Source organism: Perna viridis, chromosome 1, assembly GCF_037379345.1.
Source record: "Perna viridis isolate PV_CMFRI_1.1 ecotype Kerala chromosome 1, ASM3737934v1, whole genome shotgun sequence".
Taxonomy (NCBI): Eukaryota; Metazoa; Mollusca; class Bivalvia; order Mytilida; family Mytilidae; genus Perna; species Perna viridis.
The window spans coordinates 921231-946617 of record NC_142445.1 but is presented as its reverse complement, the minus strand read 5'-3'; the positions used below and the strand labels follow the sequence as shown (position 1 = coordinate 946617).

At 34.3% G+C, this 25387-nt stretch overlaps 2 protein-coding genes across 4 annotated transcripts in view; both read right to left on the bottom strand.

Annotated features, from left to right (window-relative positions):
- LOC148626774 (hepatocyte growth factor receptor-like) overlaps window positions 1-12243 on the bottom strand; it is a 53620-nt gene extending 41377 nt beyond the window's left edge. For both annotated transcript variants that reach the window (XM_088588380.1, XM_088588460.1), the window contains exons 1-2: window positions 11946-12243; window positions 1190-2239 (exon numbers count right to left, since the gene is read on the bottom strand). In XM_088588380.1, the coding sequence (XP_088444506.1) occupies window positions 1190-2239; window positions 11946-12212 (1317 nt within the window). In that variant the 5' untranslated portion in view covers window positions 12213-12243. The remainder of the gene's footprint in view (window positions 1-1189; window positions 2240-11945) is intronic.
- Window positions 12244-17800: 5557 nt separating this feature from the next.
- Window positions 17801-25387, bottom strand: part of LOC148626773 (lysine-specific demethylase 7B-like) — a 35653-nt gene continuing 28066 nt past the window's right edge. For both annotated transcript variants that reach the window (XM_088588037.1, XM_088588119.1), the window contains 3 exons: window positions 23984-24093; window positions 22847-23006; window positions 17801-22279 (listed from right to left, as the gene is read on the bottom strand). In XM_088588037.1, the coding sequence (XP_088444163.1) occupies window positions 22197-22279; window positions 22847-23006; window positions 23984-24093 (353 nt within the window). In that variant the 3' untranslated portion in view covers window positions 17801-22196. The remainder of the gene's footprint in view (window positions 22280-22846; window positions 23007-23983; window positions 24094-25387) is intronic.

The following is a 25387-nucleotide window of genomic DNA, read 5'->3' as shown; positions in this document are numbered from 1 at the left end:
TCTGTTTTCCATGTCTGGTCTTTGTCCCTGGATTACATTCTTTTGATTACCGCTATAACCTTGGTTCCCTTGATTACTCTTAAATATTCTACACTTGTGTTCTATGTGTGTTTTTGCTTGTATGAGAACGGGAAGTTTACATTAAAAGATGAAATGATCGGTTAGCATTGAACATTATCCAGTTTCCGATTCAGAAGCAGGGGCTCGTTACAATTGACCATATAGGTTATACACATTATCAGGGCCTCGATATCTATAAATGTTTAATCTGGTTACTAGTAACCAGTTGTTTTGATTGAAAACATTCGGGTCATCATGATTACAAAAGAGGAACCAAGATTCTAGAGGAAGTCACACTATTTTAGAGCATATCGCATTCGTGTCATTTGGGATACTGAAAGTAAGCCAAAATCAGTGGCATAGAATATTTGACGATTAGCCACTTTGAAGACTTCTGTGTATGATTTCTTTATTTGACTAAGTGACATTGATATCATGTCGTACTGTATATATTGAGAGAATGTATGTTTGTTTGTGTTTTGTCCTATTGAGACGCATGTGTATGAGGTTAAATAAAATTTTGTCCTCATTTTATAACTAGAACGGATCAAAATTAGAACTTAATGGGTCGAAACTAGTAAAACATGTAGATATGGGTCAAGTCATCATGATTGAAATCGATCGAAACTTTGAAACAGGTATTTATAAGTCTAAGTACAATGTAATAATTAGAAACTAGTCGGATATTTTAGAAATTGATCTCGTGAGAAAGCCAAACCAAACTAGGTAGAACCTAGTATAGGTGAGAGTTTGAGATAAAATTTTACTATGGTAAGTCATGGCAGTTACATTGAGAATGCAGTGACAGATACAAAGAAAACTTAGTCACAGAAAAGCCATGACAGATACACATATAAGCTGGTGAAAAAACAAAAGATGATGAAACTATAACTTGGATAAAGTTTGTCTCGTATGAGTAGAAAAAAAATCGAAAAGTACAGATGCACGAGTGATGCCAATTGGGATAGTTACGGGATTTTTTTTTTAAAGTCCACCAAACTGAATAAATAAATTGCATGAAAACTTGACTTGAAGAAATAAATAAAAGCTTTCAAGCACGTATGAATAAGAGACCTAAAACTGTAATTTTTCTCAAATCACAGAGTAAGTCCATCTAATCAATACTTACACCTCCCGCTTCACACGACTTGAAACGGTCATCACATAGCCAAGACGGCGTACCAAGAGAAGAATCACCACGGTAACATTCTGAAAGTACCTCACTGTTGAATTTTTGCATTAGTTCATTTGCAGTGTAAGTACACAGTACAGATCCTTTGGTAGCATCTGCTTCAAACAATCCAAGACGGTGAGCTCTCACTCCAAATGTCATTAATAATTGATGCCCATCGAAATGGGCTGCCAGTCCTATGTCATATTTCTTGGGATTCTGACAAGAAATTGCCATTTCCTCATATGATGAAAATGAATATTTGTTCTTGCAAATGCTGGAAATTCTTGTTTCATATACCAAGTGTCCTGATTTATTCATAGAGCGCAGAAATACATGATGTATATAATCGTCTGTTTCAAATATGTATAGAAATTTTAACTTGAAACTATTCCGTTTTGAAGAACAGACTGATAAAGAGGATGCGGCCGCCCACATGTCAAAGCTCCATGAATCCCCAAACTCGTTGACATCTAATGTGATAAATTCTTTATTGAAATACGCACCGTTCCTACCGTCATAACTTTGTCCGACAAAGAAAACATTGGTGTCACCGATTTTTGATGCTACCATAACTGAAGAGTTATTACTACCTAGAAAGTTTTGCTTTTCTAATTTGAAGTGATTTTTAATGTGGATATTTGATTTGTTATATCTGTAGCACAGACCTTGATGTGAGGTACCACATACAATAAGATAGGATTTATACGGCACCAACAAGCTGACGTCATTATCTACACTATCGTATTTAGCATAAATGCATGATTGATCAAATGGTTTACAACTCATACTGTTGTTAACTGGGCCAATCACATCAGTTTGTATATGTCGTAAACTGGAGTTCAAATGAACTAAAACATTTCTACCTCCAATGAACACTTGTCCATCTGATATGTGGATCTTGAAAAAATGACTGTGTTCATCTGGTAAAGTGTAGGTTTGAGTTATCTCCCCATGGCATCGGATATTTCCAACTATTACAGCAAGAGTAATGATATACCACAACATCTGTAAAAGAAAAATAAGTTTGTTTTTTTTTTACATCTCCCCGTATTTTCATATTTGTACAAAACAACGTATAGGTTAAGAGATTGTATTAAAAAAATACGCAATTTTCAAAATTTTGTACATTTTTAGGTGTCACGCGTTTTTTTTATACAAAAAGTTAAAAAAATATTTTTGCTACAGTTTTGAAATTTAGAAGACAAAGCTATAAAAATATGACAGCTTTTAAATAGGGAAATGGCAATTTCTGACCATTTACTTAATTGAGCATAGAAAAGATCAACTCAACGGGTTTGCATGAAACTACGTAAATACATGTATAACAATATAATATTTGTTCTCTCAACCTTCTAGACAAGTATCTACAATACCAGATATAGAAAGAACAACCAAAATATTTGAAGGAACATCTGACAAATTCTGATCAGAAGAATGGTGCTATTAATACTACCAATAATGATGTGGCACAGTTGAAATTTCAAGATTCTTAGATGAATCCTTTGCTCAAAGGTATGAAGAAAGATGTGTATTTTTAAACATATTTTTTGATATTTTTCATTTGATTGAGATTCTTTTAATGTTTGATTCATTTCCTTCTATAAAGCTCACCGTCGGAGTCTGCCTTCGACTGGCCACTTAATCCGATGAAAACAAGGGTACCGGTTCAGAGAAATGGGCATAACAAAACACCAGAAAATAAATCGAATTAAAATTTGAATAAGGGTGACAACAAAGTTGCCGAACACTAATCCGATCCATAATAAAGTCAATTCAAGCCCAACATAAATCTGGCAAAATAGATATTACACCATCGACGCAGCTGGTACCGCAATGGTCCTGACTTGGTACAGGCACTTCAAACGAAATGGTGGGTTAAATCTAGGTTTTACACTGCGCTAAACTCCCCTCTTCTATTGCGGCATGACTATACCAGTGGTAATTAAAAAGTATTTGCATACTATTGTCATAATAGGTAAATCAGTGGTTACATCAGCACAAAGAACATTTTACAAAAAACAATCATTACTCATTGTTTTATAAGAAACTGAGTATTTTACAACCAAGGACTGATATCTAAAAAAGAATTTGGTAAGAGATCTTTTAAGACGCATTTCCTCATATCCTTGATTCAGAAGTCTGTTATGCGGATATTTTTGGCGTTCAAGGAAATCAGAGTAGTTAGGACTTGCTCTAGCGTAGCGAATCAATAGTATAAACACCATATGCAGGAGATGAAGGAATAATGCTGCACAGGTAAGGAAAATTATGATATTAAAACAAAAGTCGTCTCTTTTATCATAAATCTTAATGCTGATATCTGTTTTGTCAAATTAGAGATATATGTCCAAAACAGATGCAGAACATACTGTTTCTGTAGTCTCCTTTATCACGAGCTCTGCTAGATATATTGACGGTTACCAGTTACCAAAAGAAGGTTTGTTGATGGACAATACATCATCAATATATCTGTATGTAAAGGATTTAGCATCTTTTAAATTTATAGTCTTAACAAAGTTCTGAAGAAATTCAGTCTCGTATGAATATAAAAACAAATCCGCTAGGAGAGGAGCACAGTTTGTGCCCATTGGAATGCCAACTTGTTGTTGAAAAAATAGCTCCTCCAAATGTGACAAATATGTTATTAATGATGAAGTCAAGCATATCGCAAACCTGCTTTGCTGTGTAGCACACTTTGCCCTCTTGCGATGTTTTAGAAAAATATGTGGATTTGTAACCGAGAACAACTCAATTTTTTGAGACAGGAAAAGATTTACGTATAAGTCCTTTTAAACGACATTTCAATTTATCATGTGGTAAGAATTCACAACAGTAACAAAAACTTATGGTTTCTGACTACGAACAGATAGAAAGGATACAACGAGGTAACGGTTGAACGGGACCCAACCATCCCTCTACCTGTAGCTATGGCCAAATAACTGAAGATAAAAATCAATTCAAAAAGTTTGATGCCAGTATTAATAAAAGGAACATGACAGGTTAAGCACGAAAATTATAAACACTAAACATGGGACTACTACTATGTTATCTTCAGACCTATGTAAATCTGATTTAAATCACCATAAAACACAATCTTCCACTTGCAGGATCTAGTATAGAAATAAATTAAAACATGGCCCGTATTTTGCTAAATTGCATTTATTTAATGGCATTACATTATTGATCTTCGTGTAATTGTTTTGTTCAAGCTGAACTATAAATATTTAGTATTTAGTATACTCTTATATGAACGTTTTATTACTTAACGCTTACATTATTGGAGAATTTTTAACAAAGGCCCATTAAATTTTTGAGCACAATTTATTTTCTTCTACAATGTATATACTAGACATGAAATATCTTCTCGGAGAATATGCAGAGATTGCACTCCTTCCTGTTCAACAGCAACATGCCCCTGATAAGTACTATATCCATTTGAGTTGGGTTTTTGATATGGTTTCATATGTTATGGCGGTTTAATACTTTTCTTTGGGTTTGTTTTATAAATGACCTATAAACCTTACTTTAAACTCCATTGTATTGATTTGCACGTTATGACTCATCTACTTGTAACAATGTGTTGTGTGTAGGATTGTTTTTCCGTTTCAATATATGTCTCTCCATCAATATCCGACATACATATACAAAGTGTATTGTTAGAAAAATGCAAACTGCATTGTTTCACTGACCGGATAAATATATACAATATATTGTTTTCTTAGAGACCGAGTTGTGGCAGATCAATTTATATTTCGACGGAACTATTGATTGTTGATATTCATCAGTAATATTGACAGACAGACTGGCTGACAGACATCATTATTACACAATGAGATACAAAAAGCCTAGAGCCCGAGTTTGTTTTGCTGTTAACAAGAATTCAATTGATGGAAAACGGTCATTTATTAAAAAATCATACCGGGGTCTCTTTCGAAATTGTCAAGATACACATTGAATTAATACCACTACGAGAGTAGCAAGTGTTGGGATAGGACTGGAGACTCTCTTTGACAGCTGTGAATATAGAAGTTAAAAGTGTTTAAAGAGGTATCTTGATACATTTTGCAGATCAAGTTATGCAACGTTGTTTGTATGGATTCTTGTGGAGTTTAGGAATCCAATACATTGACGGTAAATCACAATCATCGTCTTTGTTAGAGAGATCAAAAGAGGACAGCACAGATTTGTGGTTTTCCACTATCTCCTCTTTGGACAGTGTAGTGGCAGTATAGGTCTTATCACTGCTATTTTTTTTCTATGTCTATCTCTAATAATAAACAATGGATGAAATACGTTTTACAGATAAAAAAACAATGTTGTTTTGGGCTTTGTCTACTGGAACGACAACATATTTCTCATGTATAGTAGACAATGTTTTTGCTACATCGGGGTCTTTGAAAACTGATGTAGCATTGACACTCATTGACCTACTTAAAACGTTCATACGTTTCAAAATTAAAAACCTCACAGCCTTTAACCACTCAATCACAGAGAATCAATGTCTTTTTGTTCTCGTTTTATTCATTTTCTTGCGTAGTCCTCCATGAATCTAACAAAGTCTGCTGTATGATAATGTTAACAATCTCATCAAAAGCTAAGAATGCTCTGATGTTCTGACTGAAAAAAATACCACAATCAAAACATATTTAATAGCTCTGGTGTTTTGACAGAGTAAATGTTCTAATCTAAAACATATTCCGTAGCTATGTAGTCTGAAAATGTAAATAGCACCTTAAAAAAACAGAGAAAGTCTGGTGTTCTGACAGTGCATACAACCCCATTAAAACCTATTGGGAAACTCTGGTGTATTTACAACGTGCAAACACTAAGCAAAATGGGGAGCTCTGGTGCTCTAACAGTATAATCAGCAACAATATATCCGAGAAGAAACTCTGGTACTGTGACAGAGTAAATATTTCTATCTGAGGTCTTGCAGTGTAAATAACACTATAAAATCGTGTACATATTTGCAGCATAAACTCTGGTAGCCTGACATTGTACATAACTCTACTAGGAACAGAGAAACTCTGGTAGTCTGACATTGTACATAACTCCACTAGGAACAGAGAAACTCTGGTACTCTGACATTGTACATAACTCCACTAGGAACAGAGAAACTCTAGTACTCTGACATCATTGTACATTACTCCACAAGGAACAGAGAAACTCTGGTAGTCTGACATTGTACATATCTCCACTAGGTACAGAGAAACTCTGGTAGTCTGACATTGTACATAACCACCAGGAACAGAGAAACTCTTATAGTCTAACAGTATACATAACTCCGTCAGTAACAGAGAAACTCTCATAGTCTAACAGTGTACATAACTCCGTCAGTAACAACGAAACTCTGGCACCCTACCAATGTACATAACTCCATCATAAACAGGTAAACTCCGGTACCCAGACAGAACAGTAAACAGAGAAACACTTGTACCTCGGAAGTGTACATAACTCCATCAGAAACAGAAACTCTAGCACCCTAACAATGTATATAACTCCATCAGAAACAGAGAAACTCTTCTACAGACAGTTCTTGACAGTTACAAATTCCTTCGGAAACAGAGAAACTCTGGTTTTGTGACTGTCCAAACAATAGAATCAGACACAAATACACCCTGGTGCTCTGACAGTGTACATTACCTAATCAAAACCTCGGAAAACTCTAGCGCTCTGTGAAAATGGTAAAAATATAATGGTAGGGTAATCAGCAATATCTGGGAGACTCTGGTGCTCTGTTAATAACACCATCAACACTATGTTAATTATGGTTTACTGACAATGTCAACATTTTCCTAATTGTTCAGATTTACAGATTTTATTATTTACATTCAGACACATCCTTAAATGTGTTGTACGAGGTCATCAATTAGTATAACAGTCAATCAGTATAACAGTCAATCGGTATAACAGTCGTATGTTTAAAAGAGTAATCAAGGGAATCAAGGCTATAGCGGTAATCAAAAGAATGTAATCCAGGGACAAAGACCAGACATGGAAAACAGACATACACAACAAAGAACATACAGTAACTAAAATCATACATACAAAGTAACAAAAGAAAATGAGCAACCCGGACTCCACTAAAACTGGGAGCATGGACCAAGTGCACCGGTAAGGTAAGCGTCCTCTGCTTTTCAAGAAACACCCGCCGAGTTCTTCATAAGATGTCAAGTTCGTGGTAGACAAACGAGGAAAGGAAAACTATGACCCGTTGAATAAATCAGTTTTCATGGTGCAGATGGATACACCATAACGATCCACGAGTTTATGATGACGACCATAAAACTTCTGTAGTGATGACTTCAATCTTGTAGCAACATAACCCTGTTGCAGAAGCCTATTTGTTAGAGTTCTAGCGCGATACAAAAAGTCTGCGTAGTTTCGGCAAGCTCTGGCATAACGTAAGAGTTGTGATATGGGCACTCCATTCGCAGGAGCTGAAGGGATTTTGCCACAGATGAAAGGAAAGTTGACAATTTTGAATGAAAAGTCATCACGTTTGTCGTAAAGTTTGGTCAGTACTTTTTCTTTACCATCGATTTCTAAGTGTAGGTCAAGATATGAGGCTGATTTCACAGTGTCTGTAGTATTCCTTATCTCGAGTTCTTTGGGGTAGATGCGATGTATCAAATCCCCGAAATTAGGATTGTTTAAAGATAATACGTCATATATATAGCGGAAACTGATATTAGGCTAAAAACCACTGATTCCACTTCCCATAGGCTTCTATGCTAATTTCACAATATTCAATGGCTTCTCTGGACTTTACCTCAACTTTAACCTGCAGAGGACTATATATCAGCATGATTCTACATATGTCAGCTCACAATCCTCGGAATGGCATGTGGGGTTAGCAGACTTGCAGTGCAGTACTGGTCACCGGAAGTGAAGTGTCTATAAATATCATGGGAAATCCTAGTGTTTTCACAAGATAGGGGTATATTTAGAAATCATTATGGAGATTAGGCTTCACATCACAAGAAGCAAAATGCACCTATAAAATGTACAGAAATGTTTTTCCTTTCAGAAACTGTTTAAATTTTTTAAATAAGATGAGAACTTTTTTCACAGCACTATGAGGAACAGGGGTAATTTCTGCGTAGGACTATTTTTGCGTACGTTCCAAATGCTCATTGGTTGAATTGGTGGTCTGTAACCTATTAAAGGATCTAGCCAAACGATATTCTTTCTCTCGGAACAGATCAGCTATAAAGTCAGCCTCATTAGATTGAAGGAATAGGTCAGCAAGTAGAGGAGCACAATTTGTTCCCATTGGAATGTCGACCGTTTGTTGAAAAATACGTCCACCACACTGGACAAATATGGTGTCGATTAAAAATTCCAGCATTTTGTAAACATCTTCCTCTGTATATTTTGAAGATGATTTGGAATTATTTCTTACAAAGTATGAGGAATCACTACCAAGAACTATATATTTGTATCTAGGTGTATCATCTTTTTTTTGGAAAAACAACGATGCATAATGTTTTTAAGTCGGGATTTTAACTGAGTATGGGGAAAGTATACAGTGTTGAAAAATCATAGGTTTTAATGCTATTATATTCAGATAATAGTCTTGAACTGATTGTCTCTAAAAGATCTTCCGATTTTTTAGGATCCACATTGAATTAACACCAGTACGGGAGTAACAAGTGTTGTGGTAGGACTGCAGACCCTCTTTGACAGCTGTGAGTATAGAAATTTGTTTGTATGGATTCTTGTGGAGTTTAGGAATCCAGTTCACATACAGTAAGTCACAATCATCGTCCCTGGTAGAGAGACCAAAAGAAGATAGCACAGATTTATGGTTTTCCACAATCTCTTCTTTGGAGTGCGTGTTAGCAGTATAGGTCTCATCACTGCTATTATTTTCTGCGTTTACCTCTGATAATAAACATTGGATGTAAAACGTTTTGCAGACAAAAACAATGTTGTTTTGGTCTTTGTTTGCTGGTACGACAGCATATTTGTCATGTATAGTAGACAATGTTTTTGCTACATCGGGATCTTTGAAAACTGATGTAGCCTTGGCACTCATTGAACTACTTAAAACTTTCATTCGTTTCAAACTTAAAAACCTCACAGCCTTTAACCACTCAATCACAGAGAATCAATGTCTTTTTGTTCTCGTTTTATCCATTTTCTTGCATAGTCCTCGACGGCATCCATAAGAACTTTAAAGTTATAATTCCAATTTATGGAGCGTGGTTCACGGTACTTGGGACCTTTAGAAAGGATATTACGCAGATATTCGTTTTCGATGATGGTTAAATCTCCTATAACGACGTGACCAGAAGGACCTTATTTGAATGGAGAGTTTTTGCAAGAACAGTCAGGTGGTTTAGCTTTGAAATCCTCAATCTCGAGATTCTGCAATAGCCTTTTAAAGAATTTAAACATATTTTGTGTATTATTTAAGTTTTGTTTTCTACTTTTAGCAACCAGCAGACGTAAATAAATAAAAAACGTAAAAAAAGAATACATGGGTGCCACTGAGAATTATACATGTCTTATAATGTGTCCAGCTGGTTCGGAGCTGTCATATGGAGGTATTGGGATCATTCTTGTTGATTCGTCATCTTATTTTTCTCTTCTGTGATCTTCTCATGATCTTTATTTGCTACGTTAGAAAAATTTCGCGTGTAAATCATGCCAGATTGTAGGATCCCTTCAATCAGACACATATTATTAAAGAGAAAGGAAACTTGTAAAATAGCCAGTTTATCGATAAAATTATCACGCGACGGAGAACGAGATTTCCTAACCTTTCTTTTTCCCTTCTTGATGAAATGATCTGAAATAAATTTTGGCAGATACGCAAAAGACGTAAAATGGTGAACTACAGATTTTATTTAATTACCTTAAAAAAGAAACAAACAAAAAAAGTTGTGATAGGTTAAGGTTCTGCTTAAGTCAAATCTAGGACATTAATTTCTAAGATAATTTTAGTCAAGGTGTAAAGAATGCAATTATTATGTTCCTTAAAATTTAGCTAAATGCTTCTTTATACAGTATTCTACGTATATGCATGCTTCCTTTCTTCACAAAACATGTTTCTACAGTCATATTATCCTACCAACAGAAGTGTAAACAACATATTTTAAAATAAATCTACAGATTTACTAGAACAGATTTTTGTCCGGAAATGCAAATATGCTGGAGCCTAAATATCTAATGCAGTGCAAGCTAGCAATAATTTGTGACAATTGCCAGATTTGAATAAAAATTTTAATATTTTATGTTTACTTTGGTGTTGGTATTCAGCTGGATCATTGAATATCTCAATTCATCTAATTTTAAAGAAATGGCAATTTTTTTTTCAAGGCAATTAATGCTAGCTTGCATTGCATAATACATTTAGGAACATGAATATACAAATTTCAGACTTGAAATCTTGTTTTGACAGCCGTAGATCTGTTCTAAAATATGTTGCTTACAATTTTGTTGTTAATGTTATGTAGAAGTTATAAACATATTTTTCTAAGTTTAACTTGTGCTTGTGTGTTTAATACGTATAAAAGTGCATTTAACCAAGTTTCAGCGCTAAATTTAATGTTTTATTATAACTATGAAAGAAGACATTTTATTAAAGAATGTCCAAGATATTGACTTTTGCTGAACCTTAATGTGAAAATAATTAATTTAATTTTTAATTATCTTCATTTTCGTAAAATTCAGGGGGGAGGTAACCTGTTTTCAATACTTCTTTTTTTCTGTTTGTTTGTTAGAAAAAAAAATGATATGAACATGAAGCTAAGATATCGTAGCATCGGAAACTGAAGGTTTTATTTCAATATTCGCAATATTTTTTAGGTATCAACATTTAAAAATTGATTGTCTATATAGTAAATACGAGATTTCGTTCCTCTATTACAGGTCTATGCTTTAATAGACAGCTTGGCAAGAATATATATCTGTGAACTTTGGTTCGCAATTTGGTTACCCACCCACACAACTCCCATACTGATTATATTTTTTTTATTTCTAGTTCATATTTTAAGTTTGCTTCATAGGCAGAATATTTCTCCCCATCTTTGCTAATCAGTCATTTTATTAATTGATATTTTTAAATTTTGTTATAATTTGATATTAATTAATATTTTTACATCTATATGCAGAAGCGACTCTATGATTATTGAATAAATAACCTTTTTCCATCAATTTGATTTCTCATTTACAGCAAAACAAGCTCAGACTCTGGCCTTTGTATATCTTAGTGCGTAATAATGATATTTGTATGTCCGTCTGTCTCAAATTATATTTGCAGCATTTGAAATGTGTATAAACAACTTCTCATTCAGTAATGAGTGGTTTATTTCTCCACTCAAGATTTTAAAATAACAGTATGAATAGTTTAAATCAAGAATATGCTAAAGGAGAACCACTTTCTCCAATGAAATCTGTAGAAAACTTGGAAAATGTAAAATGGCGGGGAAATCAAATCCCCGCCCAGTGGTTATAAAAAATCACTTGCATTTTTAATCATCGAAATCGCTTTACTTTCTGTACTTATAGGAAAAGATATACTTTCCCGGAAAACTTTGATCTTTAATACAGAATATTCTGTTATAGTAATATTTAACACAGTATAGTAATTACATTACCTTAGCAGTGGCGACGGATAAGCTTAGTAAATGCAGGATTGTGATGACAAAGCTTGGGTGAGAGCGAGTTGATAACTCAATACCACAGAAAAAATACCGCTTACCTTTTTTAAATGTGTTTCTTGTTTACGCTTATTATGTAGTTTGCAGATGTTCTTCCTTGACAGAGCAACAAAGCCACTTACACGAGAGGAAATTCTATTAACTATATTGATATGATAGATATACTTCCTTCCTATGATAACACTTGTCAAGAGGAAGAGATTATCATCAACATTGCCTTGTTTTCTAATATTTCCACGATCCCTATCTATCCATGCAAATTCCAGCCATCCGGTGTTACGGATTATAACAATTTTTCCCATGTACATTTTAAACAAAAATGAACCTAACACCTACGACTAAAGAGAATAGCCCGTCGACATGTACAGTACATACAATGACACAGTGCTCTGACTTACTATCATCCCAATTAAACATACAATATTTCTTGCTAAAATTTAAGAACAAAACAAAGGGGCCACACTCTTACACCACAGGGGCTCATCACGACATATGCTAACAATATACTGAAAAACACTGAATTGGTTTTCAGTATAGTTTCAGTGGAAAAATTGCTTTCAATATAGTTTCACTGCCAGTATGGTTTTCAGTATAGTTTCACTGACAGAATGGTACCAGCCTTTGATAATTATCCCCAATAAGATACAGAAACTAAACAGTCGGGAGAAGCAGATTGTCCAGTCACTTGTCATGGTATACATGCTGGTAGAGCTGTTCTTTCGGACACGGATCAGTAGTTGCAAAATTTTAATAAAAGATCTTGGGTATATTAGTAATTACAAGAGGTGGCAATGTGTGTAATGTTCGCCAAATACAACAATGTCGTCAAGTATTCATTTCAGCAAACAGTGCACCAGTCAAGACATTTGGCAGTGCTCAGCTCAAGTTAGAATTACAAAGCAAACTCAGTTATTGTTGCAAAAGACCTAACACAAAACTGCATACTTAGATTGACTTCATCAGGGCTAAAGAGATAGATATAGATATTCAGTCTTTTTCATAAAGGTTAGATAAAAGGAAAACTCCAGGACATAAAAATCTGACGTGCCTAGTTGTTATACTGAAAAAAATCGGGTACATCAGATCATGAGGTAGAATTAAATGGGAAATTCATAATTAAGGTGAGATCGTTAGATTATGTTTAGTATCAGGGTTAGTTGAATCTTTCAAAGATTTCTTAAGAAACAAACCGGTTAGTAACGCCGAACCAAACTAAAGTTCGTTTAAGAATAACCAGTTTTGATACAAAGACTTATAGCATTGTACGAAAGCATACAGGTAGGAGTTTTACAAAGTCTGAAACCAGAAACAAACAAAATTGACTATGTCTTGGCAATCAATGATTTCAATAGCTTAATTGAAGATCAACGACATGTGACCAATTCTTAAGTGTCATCTAAGGGCAAATGGACATTTTCTCAAGTGATCCATCCGATTGTCGATAATATCAATAATCTAGCACAGAGAAGGTTATTCCACAAGGTTTGCGTCATTCCACTAGCAAGAGAAAATAAGATGTGTGTTTTAGTAGTTAGCTGGCTAAAAATGTTTATGTGGGCCTTGTTGTCTTTTTGCATTAACTACAGGAAAATGAATGCAATAAAAATCAAATACTTAAGTCTTCAAAGTCGCTAATCGTCAAATACTCTATGCCACTGATTTTGGCTTGCTTTCAACATCCGAAATGGCACGAATACGATATGCTCTAAAATCAGGTGACTTCCGCTAGAATCTTGGTTCCCTTGATAAGATTACTCTTTTGCAATGAGCTACTCGGCGGGTGTTTCTAGAAAAGCAGAGGACGCTTACCCTACTGGTGCACCTGGGCCATGCTCCCAGTTTTTTAGTGGAGTCCGAGTTGCTCATTTGCTTTTGTTACTTTGTATGTATGATTTTAGTTACTTTATGTTCTTTGTTGTGTATGTCTGTTTTCCATGTCTGGTCTTTGTCCCTGGATTACATTCTTTTGATTACCGCTATAACACTGACTTATAGCACCAAACTAGTCTTCCGCTCGCGCGCATGCTTCAATGGGCAATTTGTTAATGGAACCCATTGGTATTTATATGCAGTTCATACATCAGTTTATCAAAATGCTGGACGCACCAACTCGATTCGTTGCACCTGCTCATGCGCAAATGTTAAGTATTTTTGAAAAAGACCCTCCGATATATTTACGTTGTTCGTACTCACAAAGCAGGTCATAAGTTCATTGTTGGTATTTGTGTGATTCAATAGTTTAACCATAAATCATGTCTGTACTTTTTGTAAGCGTAGACCCTATTATATTATATAATCCATCACAGTAGCAGCTTTTTAAATATGTATTAAATGAAATGTCGATATCCCGCGGTACATCTCTCCAATAATGTTAATAGGGAGATTTGTAAAGGAATAAACAAAGGGGGTTATAGGAAAGTTAAAACAAAACTTCCATATTTTATATTTACGTATCAATACCTTAGTTGACATTGTATTTAATTGAACGAAAATGGATATGGTGAATATGTCAGAGACAACAACCCCTCCGTCAGCTCAAGGCAACCCATGATTATTTAATGAACGAGGAGGAAACCCTCACACCACATAGTAGGCCGCAACTACCCCCCCCCCAAAAAAAAAAAAAAAAAAAAAACAACAACAACAAAATTACAAACAAACAAACAAAAAAAACCAACATTATAATCAGGCACAGCAAAATACTACAGCAACATAAAAGTAAACTGAAAGTAAAAACAAAACAATTCCATTCAAATTTTAACTTGTCATGTTCATTATATCGTACATTTTAACCATACTTCAAGTATAGTCTGTGAAGGTATGCGATATATGGTATGCGATATAGGTCCAGGGATGTGATATAGGGTATGCGATATAGGTCTAGAGATGTGATATAGGGTGTGCGATATAGGTCCAGGGGTGTGATATAGGGTATGCGATATAGGTCTAGAGATGTGATATAGGGTATGCAATATAGGGTAGATGATATAGAGTTTAAACCAACACTTATTAGATAACGCTATAAAAATAAAGTTGCTTCTGGCAGATAATTCGACCGTCTTTGTGGATATTAACCACTAAAATCTCCAAAAATCTTTCGTAACACATTGTAAGTCAATCATTTGCACGATATGAGTGACGCTGACTATCAGCTGACTGTTGCTCTACTTGGTTTAATTTTCATTTTCGTGCTAACATATATACTCACTACTGTTAGACCCGGTTTGCACTCATATGTGGTATATGTAATACATGACGGACTGATAAAACATACAAAAAAGTTATATTTTAATCTAAATATATGATATAAAGGTATTTCTTGCGTTAAAATCCGTAATCCGTCCGTGCGAGACCCGACATGGTAGTCAATGACGTTAAAACCCTCCTTAGTAGTAGTAAAATCCGAAACATTGTCACAGATACCAGCAAATCGAGCTAATACCATATGATGGTGGCAGGGGGGCACCAATTAAAGTTGTTGGCAAGTTTTTAATGTTATACATTTATGCACTATTTACAACACCTTTGTCAACATTGTTGTTGGTACCCCGTCTCCTATCAATAAGAAGAGTTTAAAAGAATTTTGCAGAAGGGCCTTTGAAAAAAGTTGAGAATTCATATCAATACAATTTTTGAGTGTCAGATATTTTTAACTTCGAGTAACTCCTAATATTTGAAGTGATGTATTATTTAAAGGGAGGTCCTACATTTTATGAAAGGCAACTTGTATTTATTAAACACTTCCGTGCAGCAGCTGAGCATAGTTTACTTCTATGCATCAATTGAAAGAGTCTAAAACAATATTAACAAGGAAATTGTATATTTCAATTGTTTTATTTTATTCTTTTTCATAAAAAATTGAATGTACTAAAAATTAAATGGAATTAACAGTTGAGACTTTGAGGATTAGTGCAAGTTAGTGCATTTTAGATTGTTAACCTTTGTAAGTTATATGTATGCACCATCTATATAAAGTCACACACCTAATTTGAAATAAATTCATCCATTGGGCGATGAATTTCGGACGGATAGACAGATTTGTATTTTAAACCCGTCATTTGCCATATTACATGAAATGAGTTTGATATAACAAGAAGTTGGCTTTTGAACAGATTTTTTAAGCTAAACCTTTCATGTTTATATAAGACCTAAAGAAATGTTTTCCTACAGAACATGGGTCATTTTGACCATTTTTTAAATGCTAATAAGGTCTTGTTCAACTATCTTGACAATCAACAATTCTAATGAAATAGTGTCTCTCTATACAACTAGGTAATTCAGTGGAAGATACACAACCCTAAGTAAAATTTGTTTACGCCTGTCTCAAGTCAGAAATTTCTGGCCTCTGTATGTCTTGTTTCGTTTACACTTTCAGTTTACTTTGATGTTTTGGAGTCTATATGAGCAACTATTTCGCTGTGCCTAGTACAATATTGTTTTTGGGACAGCCCGCCAGGTGGTATGACGGTTTTCTCGTCGTACATTGAAGACCCATGGATGAGCTAAAATTTTCATCCCGGTGGGATTGTTGTCTTTTGACACACTCATCATATCTGTTCTCTTTATATTATACATAGATGAAGTATTTCTGTAGGAGTTAAAAACAGTGGTATTTGCTTACAATTAGCATATGTTGGTGACCTGGGTTGCCTTTGGCCATTGGACTATTTGAATGTTAAAATCTATGAAATGCTTGTGCATTTGTGGTTTGTAAAATTTTAACCAGATCAACTTTTACTGCAGTCATCACTAGAAGACCAAAAGTGTCTACTGACGGACAACTAATTAGAAGATTTGTAGTTGCTAACATAGACGACAGCGGTGTTATACCGTCAAGACAGACAACAGCGTTTTGATACCGTTAAGACAGACAACTAATTAGAACATTTGTAGTTGCTAACACAGACGACAGCGGTGTTATACCGTCAAGACAGACATCAGCGTTGTAATACCGTTAAGACCGACACCAGCGTTGTAATACCGTCAAGACAGACAACAGCGTTGTAATACCGTTAAGACCGACACCAGCGTTGTAATACCGTCAAGACAGACAACAGCGTTGTGATACCGTGAAGACAGACAACTAATTAGAACATTTGTAGTTGCTAACACAGACGACAGCGGTGTTATTCCGTCAAGACAGACAACAGCGTTGTAATACCGTTAAGACCGACACCAGCCTTGTAATACCGTTAAGACCGACAACAGCGTTGTAATACCGTCAAGATCGACAACAGCGTTGTGATACCGTTAAGACAGACAACTAATTAGTACATTTGTAGTTGTTAACACAGACGACAGCGGTGTTATACCGTCAAGACAGATAACAGCGTTGTAATACCGTTAAGACCGACAACAGCGTTGTAATACCGTCAAGACAGACAACGGCGTTATAATACCGTTAAGACCGACAACAGCGTTGTAATACCGTCAAGACAGACAACAGCATTTGTAATACCGTCAAGACAGACAACGGCGTTGTAATACTGTTAAGACCGACAACACCGTTGTAATACCGTCAAGACAGACAACGGCGTTATAATACCGTTAAGACCGACAACAGCGTTGTAATACCGTCAAGACAGACAACAGCGTTGTAATGCCGTTAAGACCGACAACAGCGTTGTAATACCGTCAAGACAGACAACGGCATTATAATACCGTTAAGACCAACAACAGCGTTGTAATACCGTTAAGACAGACAACAGCGTTATATTACTGTTAAATCACCACAAAATACTCTTTGTTTTCCTATAAAAATAACATTATTCACAAAAAAACATTAAGTCAGTCAACATAGTGAAGTTGTTACTTGACATATCACTAGTCTATATTACTATATTTTCAATGACACTTATTGAATTAGATACATGAACAGTAAAATTATGAGTCACTGTGAATTCATGTAATTTTTTATTTAATATACATGGTATATTTCTGGTCAGTTGTACAAAACTGACATGCTGCCTTAGTTCACATATTTACATTATTTACAATTATTTACAAGTATATGACAGATCATAAATAAAAACAAAATATAATTGGACTTACAACAAGAGGCTCCCAGGAACCTGAATCGCACACCGGGTTAAATTTTTGCCTTTCAAGGGCAAAACTCTAACAAGAAGTTGTCCAACAATTTTGACTCCATGAAGGCTTTGGTAGGACTTATCTTGAAGATCATTTCATCAATTGAATGTTTCATTCTATCTATTATAGTTTTCAAGATATTGAAAACTGCAAAAAAACAATTTTTTGCCTTTCAAGGGCAATAACTCTTATATGGAGTTGTCTGACAACTTTGATCCCTGGAGACTTTTGTAGGCCTTATGATAAGGATATTTCAGCAACTGAAAGATATTGGCCAAACCTAACAGTTTTGGAGATATAAGCAAAAAACTACTGTACAACCCCTATGTTCTATTTTTATTAACAGCAGCCATGTCTTTTAACCAATCAAAAATCCAAACAATCATTTTGTTAAAGATACCCTAAAAAACAAAAATACCAACTTTTATTGAATTCTGTAAAGTAGTTTTTGAGAAGATTTCTGAAAGTAATAACATCAAAAACAGCAAAAAACGTCCAAAAAAGGGCAATAACTCCAACATGGGTAAACAGATTTTCACCAATATTTGACCACAGATAGATCTCATCATGCTGAGTACTTTTACCCATGTTAGAATTTGGTTAAACCTAATGGTTTTGGAGACATATGCAAAAATCTGCTGTCTGACCCCTATGTTGTATTTTTAGTAACAGCGGCCATGTTTTTTAACCGATCAAAAATCCATAAAGTCATTTTGTGCAGGATACTCTAAGGAACAGTCATTATAAGTTTCATGCTAATCTATTCCGTAGTTTCAGAGGAGAAGATGTTTGAAGAAATTGTTAACAAGGACAACGATGGAAAATGATGGATGCGTGATGGCAATAGCTCACATGGCCTATGGCCAGGTGAGCTGAAAATGGTCTGGCAAATAGAAAATATTACCAGTATGGCAACATGACACAAAAGAAGTCAATAAAATTAATTTCTATTTTCTTCATGGTTAAAATCAAATACATAGTATTTACTGCTCTGAAATGAATTTTGCAGCCAATTCATCAAAGTTGATGATGATTTACTGAAAAGACAGAAAGAAAATAAAACCCTTAACCATTGAACCTTAACCCTGTTCAAGCTATTTATGTTGTAACATACTATACATGTATATGTAATCTCTATACAACATGTAATTCAAGTGTCATTTTACTAGTAATTCTATAAATATACTGAGTGCAATAGACCTTCTTAAAAGTCTAGCTAATTGGAAAAAAACTTAAATAATCCCGTATCAATTTTTACATTCATTGGTTTTGAATCTGTGGATCAAACTGGAACTACATAGGTTTGTAATTCATATTGAAACCCAATATCATCAGTACAAAATTGAATATCAAGACAACAAAAAGAATAAATAAAAACAATACTAACAGCAGATATCTGCTTAATACAATTATACATACCATTCAGTATACAATAAAATGACATCAAAACTATAACATAGTAATGAAAACAAATCACTAATCAGAAGCATAACCAAACATGAAGCTCCCAGAAGTGTGAATCGCTCACCTGGTTTAAGTTTGTTTTTCAAAGGCAATAAATTTAACAAGGAGTTGTCCAACAATTTTGACTCAAGAAGACTTTGGTAGGACTATCATAAGGATCATTTCAGCCATAGTAAGTTTTTTTCTATCTATTATAGTTTTCAAGATATTGGCTGAAAACTGTAAAAATTCATCTTTCAAGGGCAATAACTCTTACAAGGAGTAACCTGACAAATTTGATCCCTGAAGACTTTTAATGGCCTTATAGTAAAGGTCATTTCAGCTATAGAAATAATTCTGCAAAACCTAACCGTTTTGGAAATATATGCGAATATGCTCTTTTTTTAGTAACGTTGGCCATGTTCTTTTGACGGATCAAAAAAAACCCACATCAGTTCTATGCATAATACCCAAAGGAACATTCATACCAAGTTTGGTTCCCATTGGTCAAGTAATGTCAGAGGAGAAGATTTTTGAAAGAAATAACATTAAAAATAGCAAAAAACGTAAAAAAAGGGCAATAACTCCAATATGGCTAAACAGATTAAAATGAAAATTTGACCACAGATAGATCTCATCATGTTGAACACTTTTACTTATGTCAAAATTTGGCTAAACCTAACAATTTAGGAGATATATGTATAAAACTACTGTCTGATCCCTATGCTCTATTTTTAGTAATGGTGGCCATGTTTTTCCACAGATCAAAAATCCCCACATCAGTTCTATACATGATACCCCAAGGAACATTCATACCAATTGGTCAAGTAGTGTCAGAAGAGAAGAGTTTTGATGGACGACGACGCTGCCAAGTGATGGCAATAGCTCACATGGCCTTCGGCCAGGTGAGCTAAAAACAAACTTTCTTAAACAAAAAAAAAAAACCTAATGACGCATGGTAAATACAAGGAAGTATTTAGGTTAATCTAATTCAGCTGCCAAAAATATCTCCATCTAATTTGCATAAAATGTTTTATAATTGATGAGAAATACTTATCCACTTAATAGAATATCATTTTGATATTCTTCTGAAAATATGGTTTTTTCTTTAGGTACATGAAAAGTGAAAAAAAAAGAAGAAAAAAAAAGGATAAAAAATGTTAAAATTCACAAAATTATAACTATACCAGTTCAAAATTCTTAAACTTATAAATAACAATTAGTCACTAGAAAACAAAAAATATGACTTGAACAAACTATCATTAAAAACATGTGAATAACATTTAACCAGCAAGCATCATTCAAATGTTAAGTTATAATTTCAATGACAACTGAATTCACTAAAAAAAAATTGGAAGTTACACACTTTTCTTATCACGTGTTGTTTGACACAAGTTATTCAAGATGAAAAAAATTGCACAATATATAAATTAAAACTAATATAATCTAAACAATATAAAAAGAAATGAAGAAAAATAAACACATCATTGATTTTATTTGAATGCAACATCAGTATAAGACAGATGTGTAATAAATAAATTACAAATTTAATTTACTTAAAATGCATGATTTTGTTCATTGATTTGAGATCCTATAATTCATTAAAAATCTTCAAAATTATTGCTTTGATAAATAGATTATAATGAAAATATTAATGTCTATTTTTGTTATAAATGTAATAAATATAGTACGTGTGTACACTGATTGTTATTTCATCAAAATCAATTCAAAAATTTGAGAAAATCAAATTCAATACTGATAATTCCAATCCAGTCATATTATTCCAATTGGTACTCATAACCAGTGTGTACACACAGTTCTTGGCATTCTCACGACCGAATTGTTTAGATCATTAACAGATTTACCACACTATTGCCTTTCTGGCTGTTAACAGACGCTTAACAAATCTGAGCATCAGAAAATCATTAATGTATAAGGTGGAAATGTTGTATGATTTACTCTGGCATTTAAAATGTTTAACATGGCACGGCTTGATAAGACCACAGAGGTCCACAACAGTTTGGACAAATAAAGACACTATATTCTAATTGACCATATCTCTGACTTATGAGTGTAACAACATATTAAGACACTCCGTAAGTTTCTAACAGAATGAATGTGGTCACAGGAATAAAAGTTTGTTATTTATTTATCCTAAAGCAAACCATAAAAACCATTAGATCCAGCATATAAAACAAACAACACAAAAGAGAGAGTGAAAAAACTTAAACCCCATTGAACTTGGTAAAGAAACCTGTAATTTATCAGTTAAATGCTTGATTTTAGGCTCTTTCCTAAACAACTGGGGCCAAAATGAAATAGATCCTTGTTCTACAATTTCATAGAGATCCTTCCATAATACTGAAGTTATTGCCAGAAACCAACAATACCTTAACATTACTATTGTGGTATATAAAGTCCATCCACGGTTAGAAAACATAACATATTTTTACCATAGATTATTCTAAATTTTAAATCAACTCAAAGTATTAGATCAAACTCAATTTAGAAAATCACACAGATACAACTTTCAAATCCAAGAAGATGAAGATATAAATTATTCCAGATATCAATAAATGATAAAGATTTCTGTGTCCCTCATCAATAAATAATCCTTTCTACAAATAAACCCAGAACCCAGAAGGGAAGTGACTAGTGATGACACTGCATAGAATAATCCCTGATGAGCTGAGGTAGGATAGTTAGAACATGCCTAACTTATGGATCTTCAGTATCTTCCCACAGCTGAGGTAGGATAGTTAGAACATGCCTAACTTATGGATCTTCAGTATCTTCCCAAGTCTCTGTTTTGCTGTGGCTTGTCCTTTTTTTGGTTTCTTAGCTGAAATAAAAAAAAAATCACTATAATATATGGATAGCTATTAATTTTTTTTTATTATAGCAGCCTTTAGAATTTCATTTGAAACAGTTCTTAATTGTTGAATAGCAATTTTAAATACATGTACCTTTCCTAGAATTTTAAATATATGTACAATTTATGGAGTGAACTACATAGAAGGAAAGATAAATTCATTTACAGAAAATATTCTTAAGACCTATTCATTACATTTTTGAGACAATTTTTAAAACATGTTCCTTGGGCAATGCTTGCTAAAACCACAGAAATTCAACCCTTAATAGTAGGAGAAATGAATGGACACTATAGGCAAGGCTTAATACATCCACAATTGTTCAACCCTTAACAGCAGGGGCATGGCAAGTTTGACACAACCACAGAGGTTCAACCCTTAACAGCAGGGGCATGAAAAGTTTGACACAACCACGGAAGTTCAACCCTTGACAGAAGGGGGCATGGCAAGTTCGACACAACCACAGAGGTTCAACCCTCAATAACAGTTTAAATACTTCAAAAAGACTTGTTGTTAAATGTAGTGTGTAGCCGACTTACATTTTGTCGGACTATCAGGAGATGTTGGTGTGGTTGGAGCTGGTTTAGACAAATTCGGACGGAAAGCAGACCCTGAAGTGGATGTTAAGGCAGTTCCTGGTGTTGATACTGGTTCTGGTAGAGTTTCTGAGTGACTTCTTTTACGAATCTTCTTGGGTTTCTGTAACAAATGGAAAGGACACAGATTGTTTTAGAATGTGTGTGTGTGTGTGTGTGTGTGGTTATAATTATAATTGTTAAAATACTCAAATCATTTTCTTTCATAACCACCAGCATATTATCCTATTCAGTCGGTTTTTATAAACTCCTTATATAACAGTATTGTCAGTTTGAGACAGCTATATTTACCAGTACTGTAGGTTTCAATGATCTCTATAATAACAAGCACTACAGGTTTAAATTACCCCTATAATAACCAGCACTGCAGGTTTGAATGACCCCTATAATAACCAGCACTGCAGGTTTGAATGACCCCTATAATAACCAGCACTGCAGGTTTGAATGATCTCTATAATAACCAGCACTGCAGGTTTGAATGACCCTTACCATTACCAGCACTGCAGGTTTGAATGACCTCTATAATAACCAGCACTGCAGGTTTGAATGATCTCTATAATAACAAGCACTACAGGTTTAAATTACCCCTATAATAACCAGCACTGCAGGTTTGAATGACCCCTATAATAACCAGCACTGCAGGTTTGAATGACCCCTATAATAACAAGCACTGCAGGTTTGAATGACCCTTACCATAACCAGCACTGCAGGTTTGAATGACCTCTATAATAACCAGCACTGCAGGTTTGAATGACCCCTATAATAACCAGCACTGCAGGTTTGAATGACCCCTATAATAACAAGCACTGCAGGTTTGAATGACCCTAATAACCAGCACTGCAGGTTTGAATGACCCCTATAATAACCAGCACTGCAGGTTTGAATGACCCTTATCATAACCAGCACTGAAGGTTTGAATGACCCCTATCATAACCAGTACTGCAGGTCTGAATGACCCCTATCATAACCAGCACTGCAGGTTTGAATGACCCCTATCATAACCAGTACTGCAGATTTGAAAACACATTTACCAATTCTTAAAGTTATGAGTAGGCCCTAAATATTAACCCCTATATTCACCTGTACTGCAGGTTTAGCAGCAGCAGCAGCTAATATCTGTTCAACAGCCTCTTTCCTGACACCCTGTCGATGTGGTCTGTCGCCCTTTGGAACAGTAACTTGTACACGAGCTGAAATAAAATACTGAAGTAAATGATATTTTTTTTTAAACTAGACAAAAATCATAGTGGCTACTCAATGTAAAAGGATATGGGAGGGTTGGATGGCGCATTTTATTATATCCTACCACCCATAGAATTTAAATAAAATGTTCATAATAATATATTACTATCTATGCTTTGAAATACCCCCACTAAAAAAAAATTAAGAAGTGCTTTCCAACCCCCCTTATACATTATTTCCAGGAATAGCTCTAATCAAACTTCATACTCTAACAGTAAATGTAAATCTAAATATGGTAAGTCAATTTAAAATCTAGTACATGCCCAAATACCCTACTTTTGACCAACTAAAACACAAGTTAATCAATGTCATTGATGGATTATCTGTTATATTGAGCTACCATTATATTTCAGTACATGTATTACTGATAATAAGAATACCATCAAATATCCAGTATTACTGATAATGAGTATACCGTCATATATCCAGTATAACTGATAATAAGCATACCATTATATATCCAGTTTAATAAGCATACCATCATATATCCAGTATTACTGATAATGAACATACCATCATATATCCAGTATTACTGATAATGAACATACCATTATATATCCAGTATTACTGATAATGAACATACCATCATATATCCAGTATTACTGATAATGAACATACCATTATATATCCAGTTTAATAAGCATACCATCATATATCCAGTATTACTGATAATGAACATACCATCATATATCCAGTATTACTGATAATGAACATACCATCATATATCCAGTATTACTGATAATAAGCATACCATCATATATCCAGTATTACTGATAATGAGCATACCATTACAGTGAAACTTCTCCAAACCGGTCACCACTGGGACAAGAAAAAATGGCCAGTTTGTAGGGATGGCCGGTTTTGTGAAAAATAGCAATGCATTCTAAGAGCTGTTTCCATTAATGTGTTATATAACCCTACACCTTGTCAGTTTGGTGGTTGAGGCATGTTTCATGCCAATTCAAAACTTTTGGCCTTTTATTACATTTCAAAGCTTGTATCATATTGTAAATGATTTGATTTTACAAACGTATTTTACAAATGGTACTGTGGACAAAATAATGTTCATGGTTTTAAAAGATTAAAGGGCTGTTGATGGTAATTAATTATTTGTATTGTTTTCGTACCTTAGCTCAACAAAGTCTAATAATTTCATCCCTATGTTGTTGTGGCTTGGGTACAAGTCACATTAATTGACAGTTAAAAGATCATAAAGATTGTACTATTAAATGACCCTGGTTG